Source organism: Pan paniscus, chromosome 1, assembly GCF_029289425.2.
Source record: "Pan paniscus chromosome 1, NHGRI_mPanPan1-v2.0_pri, whole genome shotgun sequence".
NCBI classification, from domain to species: Eukaryota; Metazoa; Chordata; class Mammalia; order Primates; family Hominidae; genus Pan; species Pan paniscus.
In genome coordinates this window covers 137,320,151-137,347,884 of record NC_073249.2, presented here as the reverse complement: position 1 = coordinate 137,347,884, position 27,734 = coordinate 137,320,151, and the positions used below count along the sequence as shown (strand labels likewise).

Below are 27,734 nucleotides of genomic sequence, written 5' to 3'. Positions count from 1 at the left end.
AAGAGTGCAATATTTGGGGACTGCATTCTCCACCCAAGGATTTAGCATCAAATGAAAAGCAGGTATAACCAAGAGCATAACACAAAAGAGCTTCAGTGGCTCTGGTAAATTTTTATTTTTTTAGCTATTTATTATAGAAGGATAAGTTTCACCCTAGTGACTCCTTCATGGACAGAAGCGGAACCCTTTATAACTTCTAAAAAGATCATTCCTCAGACTGGATTTCTCTCAGTGTCAGATTTTAGGCTACAGTGTTCAAGTCACAAATATGATTGCCCTGAATGCAATCCTGAAAGAGGTGAATTTCCAAATAGGTCCTTTTGCCAATGGATATCAAGTCTGAATTTCCCGTAAAGGAGATTGTTAGAGACTAAAATAATTTCCCTCTTTAAATGAAATGAGCTTGGACATTGGAATCTGAAAGCTCTGAGGTGGAATTTTTGCTATGCCCTTCACAGGCTTTCCAATCTTGGAGAAATTATTTAATCTCTCTTTGTATGTTTCCTCTTCTGTACAGCAAAGGTAATACCTACCTCGTGGATTTAATATGGAGGTTCAACAGATAACATGTTTAATGTCTGGCAATTAGTAAGCATGATAACATTATATGTCAATTATATACCTTTTATTTCCTATTTAACCAACACAATTTTTTTAAGTTTGTTTCTTCTGTTTTTATAAATAATTCTATTTTAGTGTGGTACCTCAAATTAGGATAGAAGTCTCCAAACACCGATAAAGTCTTATTCTCAAAAGTAAACTTCATTATTCACAATAACCAAGATGTAAAAATAACCAAAATGTCCATTGACAGATGAATAGAAAAAGAAAATGTAGTGTATACACACAATGGAATACTACTCAGCCTTTAAAAAACAGGAAATTCTGCAATATGTGACAACATGGATGAATGAGGACGTTCTGATAAGTGAAATAAGCCAGTCACAGAAAGATATATGATTCCATATGTGAAGTATCTAAAATAGTCAAATTAATAAAATCAAAGAGAACACTGGTGGTTGCCAGGGGCTGGGGGGAGGGGGAAATGGGGAGCTGTTAATACTAATCAGTGGGCATAAAGTTTCTGTTTGCAACATGAGTAAGCTTTAAAGATCTGCTGTACAACATTGTACCTATAGTTACCCAAACTGTATGGTATGCTTAAAATTTTAAGCGGGTAGATCTTATACTGTGCTCTTACCAAAATAACATGTTTAAAAATCATAAAGTCATTATCATAGCTATCAAATTTGATTGTCATCTCTATTGCTAATATTAGTAGCTGTCATCTATTGAGTGCTAATTCCTGCCCAGTACCATGATTAGTGTTTGCCACTCTTACATGCTTCCCCAGCAATCCTGTGAAGCAAGATACTACTATTCTTTTCCCCATTCTCAAGATGAGAAAACAGAAGGATTAAGTAAGTTTCTTGTGGTCACCCAGCTTACAAGTGACAGAGCCGGAATACAGACTCAGGCACCCTGACTTCAGTGCCATGCTCCCAACCACTATGATTCTGAAGTATTACTTTTATATTCTAGTACTATATTAATATGATTGTCTGCCCTTGAGAGGAGTCATTTATTGCCTTAATAACCAATGACAGATCTCCTCCAAAAAAGTAGAGATTGGACATGGAAAATGTAACCTAGGAGGATGTTTCTATTTCTTATGTTTGTTTCTTTTTTCTTTTGCCTTTTCCTATAATAAAACCAGATATTTGAGTGGAGATTCTATGTCATTTGCAGAAAAGTGAGTGGGTGGAAATAATCCATAATGTTTAACTTTTTTAATTATTTAAGATTATATATCACCGAAGAAAATCTCATTTGATCCCTGCAAACCCTTTCCCATTCCCCTTATTTAATTCTGTGAGTCAAAGAAAAGAAAGGTCCAGAATAGTTATTAGATCAGCTTAGTTCTTATTATTAATACCATGCTTTCACTCCGTTGGATATTTTCTGTATTTAATCCATTTACATGTTTTTTTGCATGTTGCCATGGTAAAGCTCATTCCATGATGTGAGAGACCCTAGTGCTGAAGAAGGTTTTCTTAGCGTTAAACCTCGCATTTTCATTTCTGCATTTTATCTTGGTGTTACCAGGGCAACCCAAATAATTTCATTTTCTCTTCGAATTTTGATGCCCTTAGCCTGTTATACCCTCATGCTGACTCATTCATGTTCTTGCCATTTTTTTTCTAGTGTAATTCTGGTAACTACTTTCTTTACAACATATGTTTTCTGCTTTTCTTTCTATAATCATAGCAGCTAATGCATTGTTGGAGTAGTGGTTAAATATTTGGAGGGATTACAAATCCCACTGAAGATTGGAAAAGAGCTGTGGACTTTCTCTTCAGAAAAATGTCAATTTAAAAAATAATGAATGAAAATATTGAATATATAGAAGTTTATTCAAGTATCTCTTTACAAATCTATTTGGTTCTTAGCTTTTGAATAGCAAGTTGCAAGAGTTTATACAGCAAGGAATTTATCAAAAAAACTATCTGAATCTATTCCATCTTTAAATTTAGATTGTGAAAGTAAAGATACCTGTTTATTTCTGTTTTCATATCTTCATCCCAGGGCAGTCCCATGCTTGGTTTTATACCCTGTTTGTCTCTGGCATGTCTCTTGGCAAACCACCTGCAGGAGTTAAAAAGCTAGTTGGTATGCATCTTTTCCAGTGCTGGCCTGGCTTATACAAGCCCCTTGGGTTTGAATCAGTATAAAGAGCTGAGGAGCAAAGAAAGGGGATAATACATTTTTTGGTTTCCTTGTTTATAGATCTGTTACTCACATATGCTCTTTTTTTTTCTTTCTTTTTATTTTTTTGAGATGGGGTCTGGCTCTGTCACCCAGGCTGGAGTGCAGTGGCTATTCATGGGTACCATCGTAGCTCACTGCATCCTTGAACTCCTGGTCTCAAATGATTCTCCCACCTCAGCCACCCCAGTAGTCACATATTCTACTATAGCTTTTTATTTATCTTCTATCCCCAGTGCTTGGCACTTAGTAGTTAGGTAAAATGTGTTGAAAAAGGTTAGGGAGGGAAGAAGGTTAGAGAGGAGGAAGGGAGAAAAGGAAAGAGGAAGGGCATACTCAAGGAAGGGAAGAAAAAGAGAAAAGTGAAAAACAGATCAAAGGAGGCTATCCTCTGAGCAAAGACAATCTCTGTGTGTAGCTCAGAAGTCAGTTCCTAAGGAGGAATTCTAGGTAGATTTCGAGTGAGGGGCCCTCATGGCGGGCTGACACACATTTGGATAAATGCAGGAGAGTGAAGACATGGTTGACCCACATGTTGCTGCGTGTGTTCAGTCTCAGGAGATTGTTGAGCAGCCTATGACCGGTGATGACCAGCCCACTGAGATTCTAACGGCCTTCAGTGCCTGTCATGAGAATTTTGTGAACTTGGTACAAACATAGGCTATTGAGCCAGATTTTAACATGGAATTGATGTTTACACTGAATTAATGTGGAGGCATTGTGTGGAGGATGACCAAGTATAGGTCAGAGTCAATTTGCATTTTCTAGAAGGCAGTTTTCTCCATTTAACAGCCAGATGCAAGGTGAAGCTGTGAAGCTTTACATGAATCTACAGAAAGCATGGGTAGATTTTCACACATACCGTACAAAACAACTTTTGGTGAATGAGTCTTGTGACTTTTTGCCAGTTCCATCTAAGAGCATGTCATGTGTTGCCCTCCTTGTCTCAGATCATCTGGACTGGCTCAGGCTACCCCTATCCTTATGTCTCTACAGATAGAAAATGACAGGGCCCAACCTTATTCAAAATAAACAGAAACAAAACATTTATGAGTAATGGATGGCAAAATGAAACATTTTAAGAGGGGAAAAACAAACAACAAAAAAAGCCATTACGTTGCAGACCCTTCAAGACTCTGTCTGAAATGTTCTCCTGGCCCTGGCCTCCAATTTTACCTAGCTAACTGTTACTACTTATACTATACTTCATACTTCCATGCAAGCATCACTTCCTAAACCCCCAGTAGTTCAGGTCCTAATGTATACTGTCAGAGTGACCTACACTTCTACTTCATCATGCTTGTCACAATTGTGATTAAATGGTTGTGTATCATTGTTTACTGTCTGTCTTTCCACCATAATGCATGGTTCATGAAGACAGGGATTATGTCTCTCTTACTCATCACTTTATTCACATTAATGAGCTCAATACCTTGCAGATAGAGCTATTCTAATACTTACAGAAAGAATAAATAAAGTTCCAGGCATTGTGGTAAGTGCTAGGAATATAAAGCTTTCAAAGACACTGCATCTGTCCTTTGGAAACGTTGTACTCCAGTAGCTATCTCCATTGATAATCTATTCAGCCTCTAGAAACAGAAAGACCGAGGATACATTAAGATCCTAGAACTTTCTCCACCCCCATTCCCCTACATCCCATGTCTTTCTCATGATAATCCCAAGACTGGCCGTGCTTGTGTCCAAGGATGTTGAATAGAAATGAACCAACTTATCTTTCCACCAACTTCCATTTCTCCGTTGACTGGATATTTATTTATTTATTTATTTATTTATTTATTTATTTTTGTAGAAACAATTTTAATTTATGTCTGTGTTACCTAATGTTTTAGGTTTCTAAAACATTAGGCTGTGTTAAGTTTTTAAGATGGGTCATTGGAAAAGAAGATCAAACATTACAAGAGCAAGTAAAAACAAACATCCCCACAGTTGTTTCATAAACCCTGTCCTTTCCCTTGGCCCTAAGCCTACTTTCCACTGCCCAAAACATCATCTACTTCATTCCTAAGTCCTTCTTCAGAACTTCCAAAGATCTCTCTTCTTTGAAGTGTTGGACTTTTAAAAGTGTTTTTTCTTCTTTCTTCCATACTTTTTTCTACTTGTCTAAAGTTTTAATTGAATTCCTGTGACCTTTCTATGCTATTTTTTATTTTTTAGCATTTGTGATTAATATATTTAAACCTCCCAATTTAACAGCTTTTGAGCCAGTTTTGCTCTTTTCAAGCACCCGCAATCCGCCTTTTTAATCCTCCTGATGAAGTTGCTGAGAAAAATCAGTTCTGAAATCAGCTTTAGATGTCACCTTGCAAGTTGATACATTACTAGACTTCCATAGGTTTTCAACCATTTAAAAAAATATATCTGCAAGGTCTAGATATCTTAGAGATGGTTTTCTCAGGAAGACCTCATCTGGCTCCAAGCCAGCTTTCTTACTAATAATAGCAACTCCAAGTGATTTCAAAATACTGTACTGTTTGTCAATGAAGATGGCACTGCTTTTGGTCTTGTTCCAAGTTAGCTGATGAGCTTTATATTTCTTCCTCTACTTTTTTTTCTGACATAGGATGCAAATTAATAAATCCAAGATATTACACTTAGACCATTCTTGTAACTTTCTTTTTAATTGCTCATCTATTTACCCAATAAATATATATTGAGCACCTACTATATGCCAAATACTGTGAAGTGTTGGGAAAACAGTGGTGAACAAAACAAATTATTTTTGCCTTCATGGACCTTATAGCCTAGGGAAGACCAATGTAAATCCAAGAGCACAAATGAATGGAAAGTACTCTCTGACAGGGGTCATCAGGGGGTGTCCACAATGAGAGCCTGAAACTCTGGATGTGACGGAGTCAGAGAGATTGGGGACAGCTTCCCTGAGCAAGTGGTGCTAGAACCTGGGTCTGCGGTATGCATAGGAGTTAACAAAGCAAGGTGGGTGGGTATTGAAAGAACGTTACAGTTGTAGGATTAGTACCAAAGGCCCCTGCCACTATTATTTATGTCTTCTTTGTGATGACTTTTCAGGATCTACATAGACTGTTGGCCTTTGCTATCATGCAATGTGTGTTACCTAGTTTCACTATTTCTTTTTGAGGGAGGATAGGTTTTTTATCTTTTTAAATTAAAGAACATATCTATCTTCAGAAACAATGTATTTTAATTAAATGATTCATATTTTCCAAGAATATTTTTCGTATAGATGTTTGGCACAATGTAGATTTGAGAGACCAGTAACATTTGGCTATTTCCACCTAGAGCCTTCCTATAAAGAAACTTTTCATGCCCTTTCTCAGCTTCTAGAATGTGTGACTCTATGAGCATCAAATGTGTTTGCATTAGATATTTAGCTCTGCTGTGAATAAAGAAAACTTAGAAGAGGGAACTCATAAAATGTCTAACTTGGAAAAGATGGCCATTAAATCAGTATGTTAAATATAGAGCCAAACCCAGCAATTATTTCTCCTTTAGATACAAAGCCTTGCATTAAATATTCATTAGCTGGACAGACAAAACCTAACATTCTGGGTTTTAGGTACATTCTTATCAGTTTTAATGCTCCTGAAGGGCCATTTTTCCTGGAGGCTGGAGGACCTGAAATTTTTCCTTCCATCACAAACTTTACTGAGCTCATCCAACAGGAAAGACCAATCAACAGCTGGCATGAGATGGAGGGCAGCCTTCTTGAAAAGCTCCAAAGATAATTAGTCAACCATTAGTGTTTTTCTGCAATTATCAAACTTTCATGGTCCCTGATTCTAGATGGTACATTTTAAAGGTAGATTCCTGTAAAGATTAGCTTAATTGAAAAGGAAGATAAAAATGATCATACTCTAAACCCGTTAGTCTTTCAGTCTCTCACTTTAAACATCAGTCTCTTGGTTTCTGTGCAGTGTTACTTTGTTTCCTAGTTTTTTATGTTTAACCTAGCTGGAAATTTTAAATTTTACCCCTATTTAACAAAAACAAAAAACAAGTGAAAAAGTGTTTGACAAAAAGTTGCTTTAGCTTCCTTGTCACACTTTTTGGTTGAGTTTGTATAAGTACCAGTCTACCATCTATTTTTATGGAAAGGTATTTGAAAAACAAGCTACATTTCTTGTCAGAACAGAAAAGACAACTTTCTCCCTATGAAATTATTAAGAGTTCAACTCAAAAAAACAAAAAAACAAAAACAAAAACAAAAAACCTTTTTTTGAGTATTCTAGGCCCCAGAGCAAGGAATATAAAATAAAAGGTGACCCCTTGCCTTTTCAGAAAACTGTAAATTCCAGAAGTTACAAAATAAACAAGAAACTTTAGTTTTAATGCTCTTGAGGGCAGGAGTCTTCTTGCCTTCCGCACCCTCCTCTCCTTGCTGCCCTTCATCAGAAAGAAAGCAGCATTCCCCGCACATGGCTTCGCCAGCTCCTGTCATGCCTGGGTTTTCTGGGCTGCGCTGTGTGTTCGTGGTGTGCCTGCTGCTTAGAACCCTGTGCCCTCTTTGTTCAAGGGGTAAAACTGGATTGGAGGTAAACCTCAGTCTCTTTCTGTACATTGAAGGAGGAGATCAATGATCTTCAAACCAATCATTACAGATTTCCCCAGTTGAATTTGACTTAGCTTTTGGATGTTGAGACTGATAAGGTGATTGAAAACCTGGCCTTAACCACAGCCAATGATATTGAGAGTTCAAGGAGAAACACACAGCCTTTTCAAGGGTTTAGAATCCGATTGGGATTGGGAAGGGGTGTGTATCCACGCTACCTCATGGAAGAGTGTTTCTAGTTTAAAGGAGACAGAAAAGAAAAAAAAGAAACTGGAATGAAGAGGTGACTAAGAAGGCCAGTAAGATGCAGAGAGCTGAGCCATTTCGGAGAGAGACTATAGGTATACTCAGAATAATAGATATGTGGAAAGAAATGACTGACATTTGAGGATAATCGTTTATGAACAGTTTTTGAAGGACTATTAGATCTCAGCTTAGCCTCATTTCAGTAAGGATTTCTGAATTTAAATGTACTTGAATTGTGCGGAATAGGCATTAAATAATTATTAGTATCATATACATATAGCTGAAACTATTTGACAAAAATCCAAAAGAAATTAAAGCTTTCTTTAAGATCTCAGTGAGATTTAGAAAAGCAATATTCCAAACCATTATTTTGTTAATAATACTTTAATGTTTAGATTTGTTTTCTATCACCTGTTTCTTAATAGGTTCAAGTTCTGACAAGGTAGTCACAACATTTAGCCATTTTCTTGGGTACAAGCTAAGACCTCAGAAGACATTACTGATCAACACATCCTGTTTAGCAGTAGTGACAGAACATTGTGCATTAAAAATTCAATGATATTTAACTTTGAAATTATAAATTATTCCTGACTTCTTTCCTCATCTCAAACATTCTCTTCAGTAGTGGATGTTCTTTGAATAATCATTATTTACAACATGGAGCTATTTGGTAATAGTCTCTCTCTTATTTATTGCAATGTCAGGGTCTATCTAAGGGGGTAATAATGTAATGAAAGAGTTGGTCCTTACTACAAAATGCTCGATTGGGTGTGTCTTTATCTGTGTGGGTGATAAGCATGGATAAGTCGATTTCAGTGTAACCAATTTGTATTGAGGGCTGCTTCTAAGACACTGTGCTACTTTCTTGAAGATACAGAGATGAGATATAAATTCTATCCTTGGTAAAATAAAAATACTGTAACAACGTCTTTAAATGCACCATTGGCACAGGAAACAATAATCAACCCCATTTACAAAGGAGTTTCAATTCATATTTTTATAGGAATTTCTTCAATGAATATTCTCCTGTGAGTGTATATGTGGGTGAGGGATTCTCTCAGCACCTAGCACAGAGCCTGACCTACAATTCCCTCTCATAATTTATAGCAAGCACATGAGTGAATGAAAGTGAATTATGCTTGTGAGAGGGAAAAAGCAGCTACTGATCATAGATTTTTAGTGAATTCAAAGGCCTGTGACTACAATAATATAGGTAACTGTGGAAACTATCATGTAAAGCAAAAGCCTTGAAATGTACAGCCTGAAGCACACACAATTAAAAGGATTTTTCTTTAAATATGTGAAGAGCATAATCAGAAAGGAATAATATCATCATTGTTTGAGAGAACTAAAATTGCTAGGTAGAAGTACTTTTGCCACACCCACCAACACCCTTAGAAAAATAGGTTAAGCTCAACTTGAAGACTTTCCAAATAATGTAATTGGTCCATTAATTGAACATACAATATCATGGAGATATCCAAGGAAAAGATGGAAGTATTCATTGGGTTGCAAGTTCCGCTTACCTCTTAAGATTCCTTTGAGTCAAAAGTTCTATCATTTTATGATGCTATGAGGACAGTATAGCTTAAGAATCATTTAAATGTGTTAATGTTTGTTTATTTTTTCTTTTATATTGTCAAATAAGAAACATGAAAAGAAATTTGAGTACAGGAAAAGTTCTATTTAAACTCTTTGTTTCTTAGTACAGTTTAACTTCTTTCAGTTACAGTCAGCATCATGTGGTATTAGCAAAGAGCTCTAGATGGAAAGAAAAAGATTTGGTTAAAAGTTATAGTTCACCATTAGCTGTGTTCCTTGGGCAAGTCATCTAATCTCTCTTGGCTCAGGATTTTCACCCATAAAGTAAGGGGTCTGGACTGGATGATCTCTTTGACCTTTTTCAGGTTCTAAAATTTTATAACCCATTTATGCTTTTCTCATTTAATTAAATACATTTCTACAGAACCATATAATTATGTTCTGCTTCAGTGGATTTTTCCAGAAATATTTTGTCATGAATGCCAAAACTGTACAATAAAACACAATCTACAGTCATGCTCTCCCAAGGGAGAAAGGTATAATTTTTATGTAATTGGGAAATTTTGCCTTTTTTCTCCTGCTTTTTATTTCCATCTTTTCACTGCCAAAAGAAAAGCAATTTGTTTTACAACTGATGTTTTCAGCATATTCTGATGACTTTTTGATTTGTGGAGACTTTGGGTACAACTGAAAAGAACTCATAAATTTAAAATCATGGCATTTCTGTTCGTTACCTCTTTTGCCCTTGTTCACACTGGCTTTAGCTATGCTAATGTCCTGGCCCTGTGTGTGGGATCTTCCTACCATGACAATGTCAGACATATACTTTGCTTTTAGCTTCAGTAATAAAAATTGCAAAAGCAATTATATCCCACTTTCTTAACTAAAATTACTATGTATTCACCCATTTATTCATTAAACATTAGTTGAGTATCTAATACATGCCAGGCATTATTTTCTAGGTACTTGTAACACATCGATGAACACAATAGAACTGAAAAATTAAGTTCTGCCATCATGAAACTTGCATTCTTGTGGAAGTAGAGATGCAATACATCAAGAAACACAAGGCCAGGCATGGTGGCTCCTGCCTCTAATCCCAGTACTTTGGGAGGCCGAGGCCGGTGGATCACCTGAGGTCAGGAGTTCAAGACCAGCCTGACCATCATGGAGAAACCCCGTCTCTACTAAAAATACAAAATTAGCTGGGCGTGGTGGTGCATGCCTGTAATCCCAGCTACTCGGGAGACTGAGGCAGGAGAATCGCATGAACCTGGGAGGCAGATATTGCAGTGAGCCAAGATCGTGCCATTGCACTCCAGCCTGGGCAACAGGGAAGAAATTCTGTCTAAAAAAAAAAAGAAAGAAAGGAAGAAACACAATAAATGAGGGTTTTTTGACAGACTGCATGTGATTTTATGAGACAGAGAGGAGTCAAGGATGACTCCAAGATTTGTGGCTTAAGCAACTGGAAAGATAGAGTTGCTATTTACTGAATAGGAAAGCTGTAAGTGGAGAAGGGTTTGCTGTGGGGATGGGGAATAGGGGACTGGGACAGGAGTAGGTTTTGGACAGGCCAAGTTTGATGTGTCTAGTGGATATCCAAGAGGAGATGTCAAGTACATAGTGGGAACTGTGAGTCTGGATGGAGATATGAATTTGTGAAGCGTCAAGTATAGTTGGTATTGAAACATTGAGGCCAGATGCAATCACAAGGGGAGTGAATGCATTAGGGAAGACAAGAGGACCTAAGAGTAAGCATTGGGATGTTCCAAACAAGGGGGTCGGGGAGAAGAGGAGGAAACAACAAAGGAATAGCCAGGGAAGTAGAGGAAAACCAAAAGGCTGTGGTGTCCTTTAAAAGCCAAGGGAGAAATGGTCAAATTACATGAAGTGCTGCTCATAAATAAGAAGAGGAATGAAAGGCTAGGCGCAGTGACTCATCCCTGTAATCCCAGCAGTTTGGGAGGCCAAGGTGGGTGGATCACTTGAGACTAGGAGTTTGAGACCAGCCTGGCCAACATGGTGAAACCCCTTCTCTACTTAAAATACAAAAATTAGCCGGGCGTGGTGGTACATACCTGTAGTCCCAGCTACCCAGGAGGCTGAGACATGAGAATCACTTGAACTCGGGAGGTGGAGATTACAGTGAGCCAAGATCACACCACTGCACTCCAGCCTGGGTGATAGAGCCAGACCCTGTCTCCAAAAAAACAACAAAAGAAAAGATAAGGAATTAGAACTGACCATTGGATTTAACAACATAGATGAGCAATACACATGGGTTTCTTTTCTGTTGAATTCCTATTTCATGTGCTCAGGAACTATTAAATTATTTTGTATTCGTTTTGATCAGGGCCATTCACTGGGTTACTGACAGGCTACCTGCCATCATTTGAAATTGGTTCTTGTTTCCTTGAATGATATATGATTGTGCTAAAGGTGATACTATTTACCCACTGTCAGAAAAATGTGGAATAAAACAAATGTTAACTACCCACCTGATAGCCACAAAACAGTGTTAGCAATCGTGTTGGAATCACACTAGAATAAGTTTCATATTCTTTAGGTCATGGATTGATAAATAGAGCAGAATACATTCTGGGATATTAATTCTAGGCAAGAAACACAAAAATTATCCTGGGGAGGAGGATGGGAACATATTATTTAGGAAGAGCCATATAAATAAAATAAACTCTATGTTTGTACCTAACTTTACCAATATTCTTTTTTTTTTTTTTTGAGATGGAGTCTCGCTCTGTCACCCAGGCTGGATGGAGTGCAGTGGCGCAATCTCAGCTCACTGCAAGCTCCACCTCCTGGGTTCACACCATTCTCCTGTCTCAGCCTTCCGAGTAGCTGGGACTACAGGTACTCACCACTACGCCCGGCTAATTTTTTGTATTTTTAGTAGAGACGGGGTTTCACCGTGTTAGCCAGGATGGTCTTGATCTCCTGACCTTGTGATCCGCCCACCTCGGCCTCCCAAAGTGCTGGGATTACAGGCGTGAGCCACCGCACCCGGCCAACTTTACCAATATTCTTTACCAAAATATATATCTTTGAGAAGTAAAGTTATGTGGAATATGGATCTACTAAAATAGTTTTTTGTAATAGTTTTTTTTTTTTTTTTTTGGTCTGGAGATGGCCACAGGATATTTGACTTGGTAGTTGATAAGTGCCAGGTGTTTCATGCTTTCATGCTTTTTTTTTTTTTTTTTTTTTTCTGTTTTGAGATGGAGCCTCACTCTGTCTCCCAGGCTGGAGTGCAGTAGTATGATCCCAGCTCGCTGCAACCTCTGACTCCCGGGTTCAAGCAATTCTTCTGCCTCAGCCACATGAGTAGCTGTGATTATAGGTACACACCACCACATCTGGCTAGGTTTTGTATTTTTAGTAGAGATGGGATTTTACCATGTTGGCCAGGCTGGTCTTAAACCTCTGATCTCAAGTGATCCACCCACCTCGGCCTCCCAAAATGCTGGGATTACAGGCTTGAGCCACTGCACCCAGCCTACAATAAGTATTTTAAATAAGGAAATGAATCTGAATGTCTGCAAAAGGTTACCGAAGCAGAGATGTAATAATTTTCATTTTTAAAATTAGGATACCAGAATCTCTTGATTTAATTAAAAATATTATACTTCCAAAGACATTACTAATAAGATAAATTAAAATCCTTTGTAGCAAGTTGAAAATCAAGGTTGGAGGAAATATAAAATAGAAAAATGTTTAACTAGAAATAAAATTATGCTGATCGATCTTTATCTCCCTATTTAAACCCAGTAGTTTATTCAGAAGTGGCTCCCTTAGCTTGAAATGATAACTCTTGAAATTGTCGCAAATCACTTAGAAATGACAGCAGCAATGAAAGAGCAATTGATCAAGTGTGGCTGTCACTTTTTCAGAGGAACTGAAAGTTGTGAAAGAGAAGTACAAAAAAAGTTTTCATTGAGCAAGCAAAGGGTCTATCTACCCTCTCTTTAGATTTGTAGTTTTTTATTCGAGTCTTCCCTTACTCACCTTTTTGCATCAAAAACATTAAGGATTAATGCTGTGTTAGATATTGGTTTGGGGCCTTTTAATATGTTAATTCAATAAAATCTGGACATCTGTGTATTAGTCTGTCCTCACGCTGCTAATAAAGACATGCCTGAGACTGGGTCATTTATAAAGAAAAGGAGGTTTAATGGACTCACAGTTCCACATGGCCTCACAATCATGGTGGAAGGTGAAGGAGGGGCAAAGGCACATCTTACATGGTGGCAGGCAAGAGAGTGTGTGCAGGAGAACTGCCCTTTATAAAACCACCAGATCTCATGAGACATTCACTTTCATGAGAACAGCATGGGAAAAACCTGCCCCCATGATTTAATTACCTCCCACCAGGTCCCTCCAATGACACAGGGGGATTATGGGAGCTACAGTTCACATGAGATTTGTGTGGGGACACAGCCAAACCATATCAATCTGTATATATATTTATATGTAGGATACATGTACATATGTGGACATGTAGACATACATGCACATACGCATTTACTCAAAAGAATTTAAATGCGGCTGGGCACGCCTGTAATCCCAGCACTTTGGGAGGCCAAGGTGAGCAGACCACGAGATCAGGAGATCGAGACCATCCTGGCTAACACGGTGAAACCTCATTTCTACTAAAAATACAAAAAATTAGCCGGGCGTGGTGGCAGGCGCCTGCAGTCCCAGCTGCTCAGGAGGCTGAGGCAGGAAAATGGCGTGAACCCGGGAGGCGGAGCTTGCAGTGAGCCGAGATCGCGCCATTGCACTCCAGCCTGGGCGACAGAGCGAGACTCCGTCTCAAAAAAAAAAAAAAAAAAAGAATTTAAATGCAATAATAGTTGTGTTGTAGCACTAAACTTTGCCATCTTGACCAGCTGATTCCCTATCAAGTCTTATATTCTATCTTATCTAGACTGTGCCAATATTAAGAAGCAGTAGATAATACTTACATTTCTTAGATGCCTTAGTTTGACTTTATTTCCCATATTAAAAGCATGAGGTCTGTGAAACAACTCAGACAAGGACCCAGAGAACCTCACCTGTTGTGACTATTCAGGTCTTTGTTTTTTCAAAGGAAGACTTAGATAAAGGAACAGTGACCCTCTACTTCAGTGGTTCTCAAAGTATGGTTCATGGAAGCCTGGCAACCTAGACCTTTTTAAGGGATCCCATGAAGTCAAAACTGTTTTGTAATGCTAAGATGTTTTTTTGCCTATTTCACTGATGGTGCAAAAGCCATGGTTAGTAAGCCACCTTCACATTACTCAAGATAGAGGCACCAGACTGTGCTGAAGGGATTGTGTTCTTCACTGGTACACACTTGAAATTAAAAAACCAGGTTCACTTGCTGTTCTTATTGAGGCAGTAAAAATTATTGTTTTAATAACTTTCAACCTTTGACTGCATGTTTTATTAATACACTATGTGATGAAATGGGAAGAATACACAAAGCACTTCTGCTGCATTCCAAAGTACAATGGTTGTCTCAAGAGAAAGCTCTTGTGTAATGGAGTTGAAAGTAGAATGAGCTACTTTATCACATCATACTACTTTTACTTGAATAAAACAACTGATTATTGAGACTTGAGTATGTGGCATATATATCCTCAAAATGAATGAAGTGATCCTGACACTTCAGGGAGAACAACTAAAGTATTTGTTGACAGCAATAAAATTCAAACTTTCAAGTGATAATTAGAATTTTAGAAAACTTGTGATCACCACCATGAGCTTGACAGCTTCCCAAGACTTAAACATTTTTCTGATGATAGCAGTGGTGATATTAATGAATGTGATTTTTAAATATTATTACAAAAATGTGTCTTAATATTTTATTATGATGAAATGTGTCAACATTTGGAAGGTCTGGATAACTCAGTGATCCAATGTTTTCCAAATTACCAATGCATGATGTTACAAAATCATGCATGTGTTACAAAATCATGTGTGTGTTACAAAATCATGCATGTGTAAAAAGATCCATTCAAAGTACAAGATAGACTAATTTTTTTTTTTTTTAAGATGGAGTCTCGCTCTCCACCAGGCTGGAGTGCAGTGGCGTGATCTCGGCTCACTGCAACTTTCGCCTCCCAAGCTGAAGCGATTCTCCTGCCTCAGCCTCCCAAGTAGCTGGGATTACAAGTGCATGCCACCACGCCCAGCTAATTTTTGTATTTTTAGTAGAGTTGGAGTTTCACCATGTTGGCCAGGATGGTCTTGATCTCCTGACCTCATGATCCACCAACCTTGGCCTCCCAAAGTGCTGGGATTACAGGTGAGCCACTGAGCCTGGCCACTAATTAATTTTAATATAATGAAGTTTAAAAAGTTGTTTGATAGAATTTCCAGTTTCCATATCGCAACTAAGTTAGTCAAGGTTTAGTATAGTATCAAAAATAAATATCTACAATGATATAAAAAGGATACTCGTCCCTTTTCCAACCACATGTCTTTGTGAGGCCATGTTTGGTCCATACATTTCAGACAAAACAACATATCATATCACAATAGATTGAAATTTCAGGCAAAACAACATATTATATCATAATAGATTGCAGAAGCAGATATATCTTCTATTCAGCTGGCTTTTATATTAAGCCAGGCATTAAAGGGATTTGCAAAAATTAAGAACAATTTCATTGTTCTACTAATTTTGTTTTGGAAAATATGGTTATTTTTCATAATGATGTATCTTGATGGATGAGTTTACTTTTTAATAAATTATATATATATTACATTTATTGGTTTTTCACTTCTAGTATGGTAAATATGTATAGATGTAACCCATGTAAACACTTCAGGGTTCTCCTCATTGTTTTAGAGCATGAGGGGTTCCTGAGACCAAAAAGTTATAGAGCCACTGCTCTATATTGGTGCATTTTATTTCTGAAATTGTTGCTCACTTTTATAAATAAGTCCAATTTCCTCTACGATGTAAAGAAACCTATGGAGGAGACAACCACCAAATCTATCAAGGAACAATAGACTATAACACAGGTTGTTTGCTAATTACCCCTGCCACTGCAGCTGATTAGGGTCACCTCAAATCTGAGTTGGATGAGCATTGCTTCACGAATAAGCATCAGAATTTATTCAACAGACAGTTGTTACGAGCTTCTTGTTTTTCAGGCAGTATGGCAAGTAATGGGGATGCAAAATAGAGTAAGACAGTACCTTCTGAAGTGGAACTTGGAAGTCAAGATGAATTTGTGCCATCTGTTACTGCCACTGAGACAACTGTGACTGTCAAACGTTTGGGGCAGTGGGACTGTAATAATTTACTGAGAAAAAAAGAGGCCATAAAGTCAGGAAAATCAAAGTTTGGACTAGTCTGAAATTTTAATCACACTAGAAATATACAAAGTAATGTATTGAGCTTTTGTGCAGTTTGCCTGCAATACATGTTTTAAGGAGACACATAGGCAGAACATGTAGATTCTACCCTGAAGAAACTTGTAGCCTAGTGGGTGGTAACAGAAAAAAGTTAAGAAAAGTTGTGTTTCAGTAAAATGAGGAAATTGTATTCTGCATAGATGTGAAGTAGGTAGGTCAGAGAGGAGAACATCGCCAGGCTGTTGAAATTTTCAACACTGTGTTAACAGATTCAAAAAGGAGACAAATTATTGTATAAGAAAGTCACAATGCAGCAAGACAGAATAGATAACATTGTAATTGTTGCCAAAGCTGTAATCAAAGAAGAGGCTTTGCTTTTATGTGGGATGTTTATTGTCTATCTAGTTCTTAATTCAGTATTAGGGAAGGAAGGTGAAATTTTTTTGGCCCTCCTTGGCCACCCTTATTCCTTGCCATAAGATAAAGAAAGGATATTTCTTCTCACAGTAGGAGGATGATTGCCATAAGATACAGAAAGAATATTTCTCCTCACAGTAGCAGGATGATTAACCTCAAGTCCTGGGTCACACTAAAGGCAGTGAGAATGAGTAAAAAAGGAGGAGGCAGATCAAGAAAAGAATGTACTTCTTTTTCACTTTTCCCAGAGCCGTGGGTGCACCCTATTCATTTATCTTCTGTCATTTGGTTAAAGATAGGAGTTTCCAGACTGAACTGTTGTCTCAGCGGAGAAAATTAGGATAAGTTTGGGGTTCACAGTGAAATGTGAGAAGTACAGGAAACAGAGAAAAAAATCAAGATACAAGCATGGAGACAAAAAGGAAACAAGGAAGAAAAATTGAGGCCTCCTCAATCCACCACCATCAATAAGACCTTTCTTCTTAAAAGACAAGGACCACGTGGAAACACTGTTTTCCTTTCCCATGGAACAAGCAAAATGCTTTATAAATAGGGCTCAGTAAAGAATTAGCACAAAAGAATGCTAAAATTACACTTAAAAATAGTTTAAAGCAAAAAAAAAAAAAATAGCTTAAAGCAATAACCCAAGATGGTAAGATAAACAGCAAAAACATTTCAAAAGATGAGCTCTAGTCTTTCTGGCATCTTCATGTTCTGTTTAAGAGAAATGAGGGCCCAGGAAATAACTGGGACTTGGCAAGTGTCTGGCCATGTTCTTTCTGTCCCACCTGGAGCACAAAGGGAACCTTGTTATTGGACAAGAAAAGGCAAGTACTTGCCTTTTCCATGTGGGTCTCCTTATTTCCTCAACTGGTGATTTTATTCAGTGGCTCATCAAAACATTGATGTGTCTTGACAGCTCTTGAACTAATTCAGACCTCTGCTGTGAGGAGTTGGAGCCACATTTGGTAACAATGCAGTATGTTGTACTGGAAGATAAATTGATTTACAAGTAATCTCTCCTTTCTCAGAAACATGATTCCCGTGACAGAATTCCGGCAGTTCTCTGAGCAGCAGCCTGCCTTCCGAGTGCTGAAGCCATGGTGGGATGTGTTTACCGATTACCTCTCAGTAGCCATGCTCATGATCGGCGTGTTTGGATGTACTTTACAGGTAGGTGCCTAGATCCCTGGCAAAATGGGGGCCAGAGCAAAGCACAAGTCATTGAAACCTCTTTAGGGAGCTGGCTGTGTGATTTTTAACCATGTAAGTATTAGTCACTGTTCTCTGTGGATGTATTTGTAATCATAGCAGAGAGCCTGAAACACCTATTTACTGGGATTTCCTAATACGGTAAATATGGTACTTGAAAGATTTCAATGAGCCCAAAGAGCAATTGACTGTAGTCAAGTAATGTCTGATGTCACTAACATCAAAGGGGGCCCCTTATCTTTCCAAATTGGCTTCACAGTGAAATGTAACATATGTCCAGCACCATTGATACTGCCAAAGTGGAACTTTTTGCTTTTATTCATCCTTTACCCTTACCCCTAATAAGATTTTCTGGAAGAACTAAAATTTTGATGAGATATCATTATTTTACTGAATGTTTAGTTCTGAATTTGAAAAGAACCCAATAAAAATTTATATAGATGCCATGTATTTATGTACTGAATCCAGGTATTTTTTACATAGCTGCTATGTTCCAGGTACCATACTTTGAGGACATGGATACATATAAGTAGTTCATTTTTAGGGGAGAAATAAATAAACTAGCAATCAAAATAACTTGTGTTATACTTTGATAGAGGTGTCCATAAGACACTAAGGGAAGGCTGAAGAGAAACCCTCATTTTGGTTTGGGAATAAGAGAAAAGGTGCTGGTTGAATTAAAACTTGGAGAACCAGCTAAAGTTAGTCAAGAACCTCTCCTTAGCTGAAAGTAAGAGGACACCAAGAGGAGAAAAGAAAGCTCTGAGTCATGGATGTGAGAAAGAACATGACATCTTTGGGAAACTGTCAGTAGAACTGGCACATATGGGGTGTTGATATAAGAGCTGAAGCCATGCTTGCAAACGGACTCATCCAGGGAGAGTGTGATGAGGAAGACAGTGTCAGTAATAACATTAAAGAGTAAATGGAGAAGGAAGTGGGGTCCTTGAAGAAGACTGAGAAGGGGCAGCCATAAGGACAGATGAAAACCAGGAGAGAGGCATAGGTCAGAAGCCAAAGGAAGCCATGGAAAATGATGGCAGCCAACACAACTAACTCATGGACTAAGAAGAGGAAAGTAGCAACTACGTCATTAGAAATCTTAGGTCAGTAGTTGGAAAAGTGAATGGAAATCAACGTATTATAGAAGCTATGGGGTAGATGTGATTTTTCGGGTAGATCAGCTGGAAAAGAAGGTATAGGGAGAAAGAGAACTCACTAGAAGTGGTACAGAGCGAAAATAAAGTACTTTTAAAAGTTGGCCTTAAAAATAGTGAACACATACTGCTTCCTATGTGTCAGGAACTCTTTTGAACACTTTACATGTATTTTAACAAATGTCATCCTCATGACAACTCTTATATATAGGTTCTATTACTAGCCTCACTTACAAATGAGACACCTGAGGCACAGAGAGGTTAAGGATCCTCCCAAGGTGAGTATTGAAGCCTTTATTCAATCCAGGTGATTTGGTTCCAAAGTTCCTGCTCTTAGTCCCTCACACCATGCTGTCTTTTATTTGGTCACTGAAAATATCTTGCCCCCTCCCCTCCAACAAAGGGTGCCAGTGAGAAGTTATTGTCTAAAAAAAGGGGCATAAATTCATTCATAAATTAAATAGTTGTTGAAGAACCTACTGCGTATCAGGCACTGTTCTACTAAGAATTATCAACGAAGGAGAAAAAAGACAAAAATCCCAGCTTTATGGACTTTAAATTCTATGGGAAAAATAAGCAAAATAAGCAAAATCAATTAGTAAATATGTTAGAAGATAAAGGCAATGGGAAAAAATAAAGCATGCCAAGATGGTAGAAGGTTCCTGCAGGTAAGATAGAAGCTGCAATCTTCAAATAGGATGGCCTGGGAAGGCCTCATTGGAAAGGTGACTTTTGGCCAAGGAATTAAAAGAGGTCCAGGAGCAGGCCAGGCAGATGTCCTGGAAGGAGGCTTCCAGGCAGAGGGAACAGCAAGAGCAAGAGGCACATAGTGAAAGGAAGGCACAGGTCCCTTCCTTTTCTGCAGAAGAATTGGATTTTATGACTTTCTCAGTTTTCTAGTTTGGTTTCCCTGGAGACCTGATAAAGGTCAAATGTTCACTGTGTTACTAGGCAACATTATGGCATAAATGACTGCTGATTGGTCAACTGTTTCTGGGCTGGAAGAGTGATAAATGCCTGGTAGGAAGCTGTGTCATTGGACTTCTGTGACTGTAGTGAAACTTGTGATTCAGCATGCTCCTTGACACATCAAAGATTGATCTATTGAGTTACTGGAGATATTGGTTCCTTTGAGGCACAAGGCTTTTAAGCCAGGGTAAGTTCTGAACCTACCTAAAGTGGATCTCTTTCCTTGCACTGGAGATGATATGGGGAGGAGAGGCTCAGGAGGACAGCAGTGTGGACGGCTACATGGACAGTTGTGAAGATTTTCCTAAAGGGGAAAGGCTGATGTTGCCTTGCTGGTGACTCTAATCTGTGTATTTCTAAAGTGATTCTGGTGCCAAATGAAGTTTATGATAATCTTATAAGTCTGCATGTTAAGGTGAACCTAGAAAGTCCCCTGGACATGTTACAGGCCTGAAGCAGAATTACCTCTATAATGCTGAAGAAAAGCCATGAGGCCAGTGTGCCAGAAAAACGTGAGTGAGAGGAAGAACAGTAAAAGATGAGGCCCGAGACACAGTGGGTGCCAGATCACGTAGGGCCTTCTAGGCCACTGGAGGGCTTGGCTTTGTTCTGAGTGAGTTAGAACATGTTTGAAGGATTTATGACCAGAAGATTAGCATAATTTATGTTTTAACAAGACCACTACAGCTGTTGAGAATATACTGTAGGGGGTGAGGATGGAAGTGAGGGTGGTATTTGGAAGGCTAGTGCAATAATCCAGGCAAGAAATGAATTAAATGGTTTGAGTAGGGTGAAAGCAGTTGTTCTGCATGTATTTTGAAGGAAAACCCACCAAGATTTGCTGAAAGATTAAATGTGAAATACAAGAGAAAAAGAGAAATCGGCCGGGCATGGTGACTCACACCTGTAATCCCAACACTTTGGGAGACCGAGGTGGGTGGCTCACCTGGGGTCAGGAGTTCGAGATTAGCCTGGCCAACATGGTGAAACCCCATCTACTAACAATACAAAAATTAGCCGGGCATGTTGGCATGCACCTGTAATCCCAGCTACTCGGGAGGCTGGGGCAGGAGAATCGCCTGAACCCGGGAGGCAAAGGTTGCAGTGAGCCAAGATCGCACCATTGCACTGCAGCCTGGGTGACAAAGCAAGACTCTATCTCAAAAAAAAAAAGAGAGAAATCAAGGATGACTAAGATTTTTAGACCTCAGCAACTAGAAAAGTTTGTTTGTAATCAAGTTAGATTTGTGATATATGTTAAACATCAACGTGGAGATATTAAGTAATCAGTTGGATGTAAAACCCAGGAGTTTGGGGTTAGTGATGGTCATTTTCAGGAGGAACGAGGTGAAGATCCAGAATCTAGGTGGAAGGATTATCCCTGATTTGGGTGGATGAGGCATCATCCACCAGAATGGGAATGATAGCTACAGATACATTTTTATTTGGTAGGGAGACAGAAAGACAGGCGTCTGTGCCTTATGGCTTGTTGTTTCTCTGTGATGGAGAAAACAACATTTACTGAGATGTTGTGAGGGTGAGGAATGTAGCAGGAATTGGCAACAAGGAAGGTAGTAGAGCAGGGGTCTCAAGGAGAAGGTTAGATTTGGGGTGGCTAGCTTGGGAAATAGTAGAGGAAGGTGACATAGATTAGCGGGAGCACTATCAACCTGTCTTTATTACTGTGCCATGGCTCAGAGCGCTGCTGCAGGATCTGCCTAACAAGCACACGGAATTGTTTCTCTTGTTTACATATTCCATGGCAGGATGAAAAGAGAAAGAACACAGAAAATCTTTTAGAATAAATAGTTAACTTGCAATGAAATGAATGAAAATAAGAGTGTACCTATGAAAATGTCTATAATGAGCATCATTTAGGAGATGTGCCTGCGGTAAGTTCAGGAGGGAATTCAAGCACAAGCTAAACCTCTTTTCCTGTGTGCTGGTCAGAATCATCTTCCTGCAGCACAGCCCCACAGTGTCTCTCTACAGTCCAGAAGGCTTTTGGGCTCCCCGCTGACCAGCCTTCTCAGCACCACCACTCTTACCTCGCACAATCAGTGGTTCCTGCTCAGACAGGTTAACTAACCTGGGCCCTTCACACATAGGCCTTTTTCATCTCTTCAGCCGTTAAAAAGAAATCTGATGACAGTTGACTGGGTACAAGAAGTGTTGTCTGAGATGACAAGGTTCTGAGAAAAAATGAGATGCCAAAAGAAATATTGCTTCAGAATATGAAGGCTGCAGGGCACAGAATTCATATGGGGTGGACTACTCAATTCAACAAACAATCCTGTGCATCAGCAATATATCAGACACTCTGCGGGGTGCTAGATGCTAAAAGAAAAACAGCACAGCCCATGCCTTCAGATTGCTAATTGTCTGAAGACCATAGAAATATATAAGCAATGTCTTCCAATGTGTAAATGCCTTAATGGTGCCTCAAGAGCATCAAATATGATGTTGTCATCTCAGTCACTGGAAGTGAGGGACTCAAGAAGATAATTGAGTGAAGTCTCAAAGAATGAATATACAAAACCAAAATATATATTTTAATAAGAGGCATGAAGGGGAAAACTCAGCATTAACAGAATATTTAGTGTGATCATTTTACAAAGCCCTTATGGATTGGCACAGTGACCGGAGGGCCCAGATGGCATTTTTCGGAGAGGGTGGGGTCAGGGATATTAAACATTGTGCAATCGGTGGGACATTCCCACACGGCCGAATTGTTTTATCCAGAATGCTAATAGCACATCCATGGAGTAACACTGGCAAGAGAACCTGTGCTAGAATCTGTATGTACTTTATTTAGTTCCCAGAACAAACCTGTGAAAGTAGATTAGTCCCATTTTTCAGATGAGAATTCCAAAGTGTAGAAGGTTAGACAACTTGCCCCAAAGCCAAGAGGGATGCAGCTGAGATTCCAATCTTAGGCTGATTCTCCATGAGGCGTCTGTCACCCCTGTGCACACTGCTATCAAATATTATGGAACCATCACAATTGCACAGATTGTGAGGGCAAGGTTTGGCTTATAAAACAGGATTTTCAGTGTAAAAGCAAGTACAAAATGATAAAAAGAGAAAATCGTTACAAAAAGTATCAATTTTATGAATTACAAATTAAAATTTTAAGGGGCATTCACTATATACCTGCTATTTAAAAAGAAAAATTTGCACTCTATAGTGAGCATTAACAAAACAAGAAGGAATGCATGGTACAAATTGTCAAAGTAAAACTACCTAGGATCCATATAACAAATTAATGTTCCATAGGGGAAGAATTTAAGCTCTTATTTTAGCTCTGCTATGATAATCCACTAAAAATGGCTTAATGACTGATAACTTTATAAACAAAGGATTCTCTGTGAAACTCAAGTTCCTTTCTCATTCCCAAGGTTTTGTTAAAATTGTTAAAATATATTTTTATGTCTTGATTTTCCACTTGTAAATTGAAAGTGTATCATTCTTTCTGATCTTATTTACAAAGCAAGTTAACTCCTAGATTGGAATACATGACAAGGCAAAATCTAAGGTGAAGTTAGAAGAACACTCTTTGATGATAAAATAGTAATCCAACAGCTTTTAGAGTAACTATTTTGTAAGTTGCTTTTTTCATGTCAAGTTAACAGTTGATATCTGTTTACTCCTAAAAGATTGTATTCATATAGGTTTAACACTACTCAGCTTGGAAAATACTGGGGGATTAAGGAGATTATTATCTATCAAGGGGATGTTGATTCTTTCTTGCACTTATGTAAAAGGATTAGAACCAGCACTTTTGCCTTACTTGTCTGACAAATATTTATTCATTTCTGAGCAAGTAGCTCTTTTCAAGGCTGCCATGAAATAAGAGCATGTATAAAGAGCATTCCTTAGATTACATCAATCCACATAAGAACAAATATAAACTCACTATAAGCCAGGAGAGTGTAGGAGTATATGTTTCTGTCCTATTCCTGTACAGTCATACACCCTCAAGGACCAATAGTGTAAACACCCAACTTTGTGCTATAAACAACACTATTCAAAAACTCAACACATTCAACAAAATAGACCATATCCTGAAAGGTCAACACGTTGCTTCCTGGAAAAATAAGATTGCTTTAGATCTCTGCTCAGTGACTCCAGGTTATCTTATTATGACCAAATCCAAAACAGCCCATGGGCAGACCGTTACCAAATATAGAATTAGCAGTTAGAAACCAGAAACAGGAACTGGAAGATGCAAGCCCCCTGGAAGCCCTAGGGGACCTGCCTTGTGATTGTTACATAGAAAAGACATTTCCTGCTTTCTGAATTTGGAGGGGAAAAAAGAATTATTTCAATGACAAAGCCACCTACAAAAAAATCCTGGAAGATTTAACCCAATCACTAGGAGCGAAGTGGCCAGCAGGGTCACACTATCAAAAAGGTTAGGACATGTGAGTTTTTTGGTTAGAGCTGATCCCCGCTTTGATTTTTAGGGCATACTGAAATTAATTTCTACTTCTCTGATTTAGAGCCATCAATGTCAGCTCCATGACGAATGACCTTCAGGTGAAAATGCTCATAGGCAGTTCACTGGAAAGTACAGGCAATCAGAATTATAGATTCCAGAATGATATCAGAAGACTTCATTTTGACAATGTGCCCTGAATTCTTGCTTCTACTCCCCCCATGCAGTCATCTGCTGTATACTGTCTGGGATTTCTAGTAGATCTTTTTCTTTGGCCAAATTTGAATTTTATAGATAGAAGCCCAGAAATTCTTACTTAGAATCAGTAATACTGATTACATCAGAATACTGATGAAATCACAGATAGAAGTGAAGGCTTAAAATCAAGACCTCATCTCAGATATGTTCCTTTTCTTTTATCTTTTCTTCCTTTTTTTTTTTTTTTTTTTTGAGACAGAGTCTCACTCTGTCACCCAGGCTGGAGTGCAGAGGCGCGGTCTCGGCTCACTGCAACCTCTGCCTCCCAGGTTCAAGCAATTCTCATACCTCAGCCACCTGAGTAGCTGGGTTTACAAGCATGCACCACCACACCCAGCTAATTTTTGTATTTTTAGTGGAGACAGAGTTTCACCGTTTTGGCCAGGTTGGTCTTGAACTCCTGGCCTAGAGTGATCCACCCACCTCAGCCTTCCAAAGTGCTGGGATTACAGGTGTGAGCTACTGCACCGGCCCAGTTGTATAAAGTTTCCATGTACCCACCTTACATCTCCGTTCTACTAGGGTCTTTGGGGAATATAAAACAAAAATTATTTAGATGGTGAAAATAATTGTAAAGAGCAACCTTTGTCATCTCTGTGGGGATGGTAGTGAATGGTGTGAAAGAAACACTATTTCAAAACCTCTGTTACATCTAGTATCAAAAATATGCCTTAGTTGGGACCTTCTTTTTATGGTGGTTTATTTGAACTGACACTTTTGATCTTCCCTAGAATTTTACTTCTTGTCATCTATCACCTTGACAATTTTATGTGGACTGAATTCCAATTTTATGTGGACTGTATACAGGGTGGTTATAGGAATACAGGAATAAATTATATTCCAGGGAGAAAAAAGCGATATGGTGTATTACAGAAGATAAGACTTGTGGGGCATGGTAACATTCTACAGATGTCCACTTGGGGGTTTCTAGCAAACAAGGACTTTCAGCTCTGCTTCATTTTGTTTCGTTTGTTTTGTTATTTTGGAGACGAGTTCTCACTCTGTTGCGCAGGCTGCTTTGAAACTCCTGGGCTCTAGTGATCTTCCTGCCTCAGCTTCCTGAGTAGCTGGGATTACAGGTGCGTGACACCATGCCCAGCTTCTTTTTTTTTTTTTTGAGATGGAGTCTCACTCTGTCACCCAGGCTGGAGTGTGTGCATTGGCATGATCTCACTGCAACTCCACTTCCTGGGTTCAAGTGGTTCTCCTGCCTCAGCTTCCCTAGTAGTTGAGATTACATCCATGCACCACCACACCCAGCTAATTTTTGTATTTTTAGTAGAGACGGGCTTTCACCATGTTGGCCAGAATGGTCTCAAACTTCTGACCTCAAGTGATCCACCCGCCTCAGCCTCCCAAAGTGCTGGGAGCCCAGCCCATGCCCAGCTTTTTTGTTATAATAGCACTTCCTGTTTCTAATAAAAGTATAAAGACTTTTTTTTTTTTTTTTTTGATACAGAGTCTCACTGTCGCCCAGGCTGGAGTGCAGTGGCTCGATCTTGGCTCACTGCAACCTCCACCTCCCGGGTTCAAGCAATTCACCTGCCTCAGCCTCCCGAGTAACTGGGACTACAGACGTGAGCCACCATGCCCAGCTAATTTTTGTATTTTTAGTAGAGATGGGGTTTCACCATGTTGGCCAGGCTGGTCTCAAACTCCTGACCTCAGGTGATCTGCCCCCCTCGGGCTCCCAAAGTGCTGGGATTACAGGCATGAACCACCGCGCCCGGCCCTATATAAAGGCTTTTGAACATACATAGTGACATTTTTCATCATGTAATGACAAGTTCAAAATGTTAAGTTTCCTAAGAAGTGTTTGAACTACTGGCAGTAATAGGGTCAGCTATCTTAAAATAGAATTGGCATCTCCCTACTCAAGTTATTTTAGTTCTTAAAAGCTGGTGAGATTCTTTGCAGTGATATCCAAGCTGGGGCTATGTGACCTTAAGTTCAATATGTTAACTTACTGTTTAGGATGTTGATGTTAAATGTTATAGGTGATAGATATTGGACTCAGAAAATGCTTAATGCAAGCTGAGACAGTGTTGTAGTGATATTCACTTGTAGAACACTTGTATGCATGATTATATCAGTTAGTCGTCACTTAATTTTATATTTTTAGAATTCTGCAAAGATCTTTTGTCTAATAAATAGGCCATCAACTATCTCATCATTTTACCTTGTAAGAAACCTTATATGCTCACTGGAAATAGAAAACCTGGATTTAAAAAAAATAATAATTTCAGCTAGATCAAGTTAATTTAAAGAGAAAAAACAAAATCTTTCCCCAAAACTTCAAACAGAAAACATGGGCTCTCTCATATGCTGTTAGTATGAGTTTAGGTGAAACACATGGCTTTTCTGAGGCCCAGTTTTATAAAATGAGCAGGATAGGCATCACTTCCATTTTACAGTTTTATTGTGAAAAAAATGGTGATAAAATAGAAATGTATTGTTTTTAGTCTCTTTAGAAACTGTAGACCTCAAAATGTCTTCTCTGGGCAATTACTCTGATCCTCCCCAATTGAAAAACAAAACAAAAAACTGCCTTCTCTTCATTTGGGGCATCTTCATATAGTCATAAGTGTGATTAGTTGAGCCTTGACAAACAGAGATTGAGAGAGGTCTTGAATCCAGGACCAAATGCCCTAATTCTGATAGCTACCTACGTCTGTCTCCCGGAAGACTTTGCAGGAGCTATACAGACATAGTGGACAAGATCAGGCAGAAGAACATTTAATTAAAGCTAAGGCTCTGGCCCTAAACCACATTATCAGTTTCCTGGTGAGCTAGGCCACACTTCAGATAAGTCTCA

General features: G+C 38.7%; 1 protein-coding gene across 1 annotated transcript in view; it reads left to right on the top strand.

Moving 5' to 3' along the window:
* LRRC8C (leucine rich repeat containing 8 VRAC subunit C) overlaps positions 1 to 27,734 on the top strand; it is an 87,338-nt gene that overhangs the window by 38,446 nt on the left and 21,158 nt on the right. The window contains exon 2 of the mRNA XM_008960481.4: positions 17,917 to 18,058. Within this exon, the coding sequence (XP_008958729.1) occupies positions 17,921 to 18,058 (138 nt within the window). The 5' untranslated portion in view covers positions 17,917 to 17,920. The remainder of the gene's footprint in view (positions 1 to 17,916; positions 18,059 to 27,734) is intronic.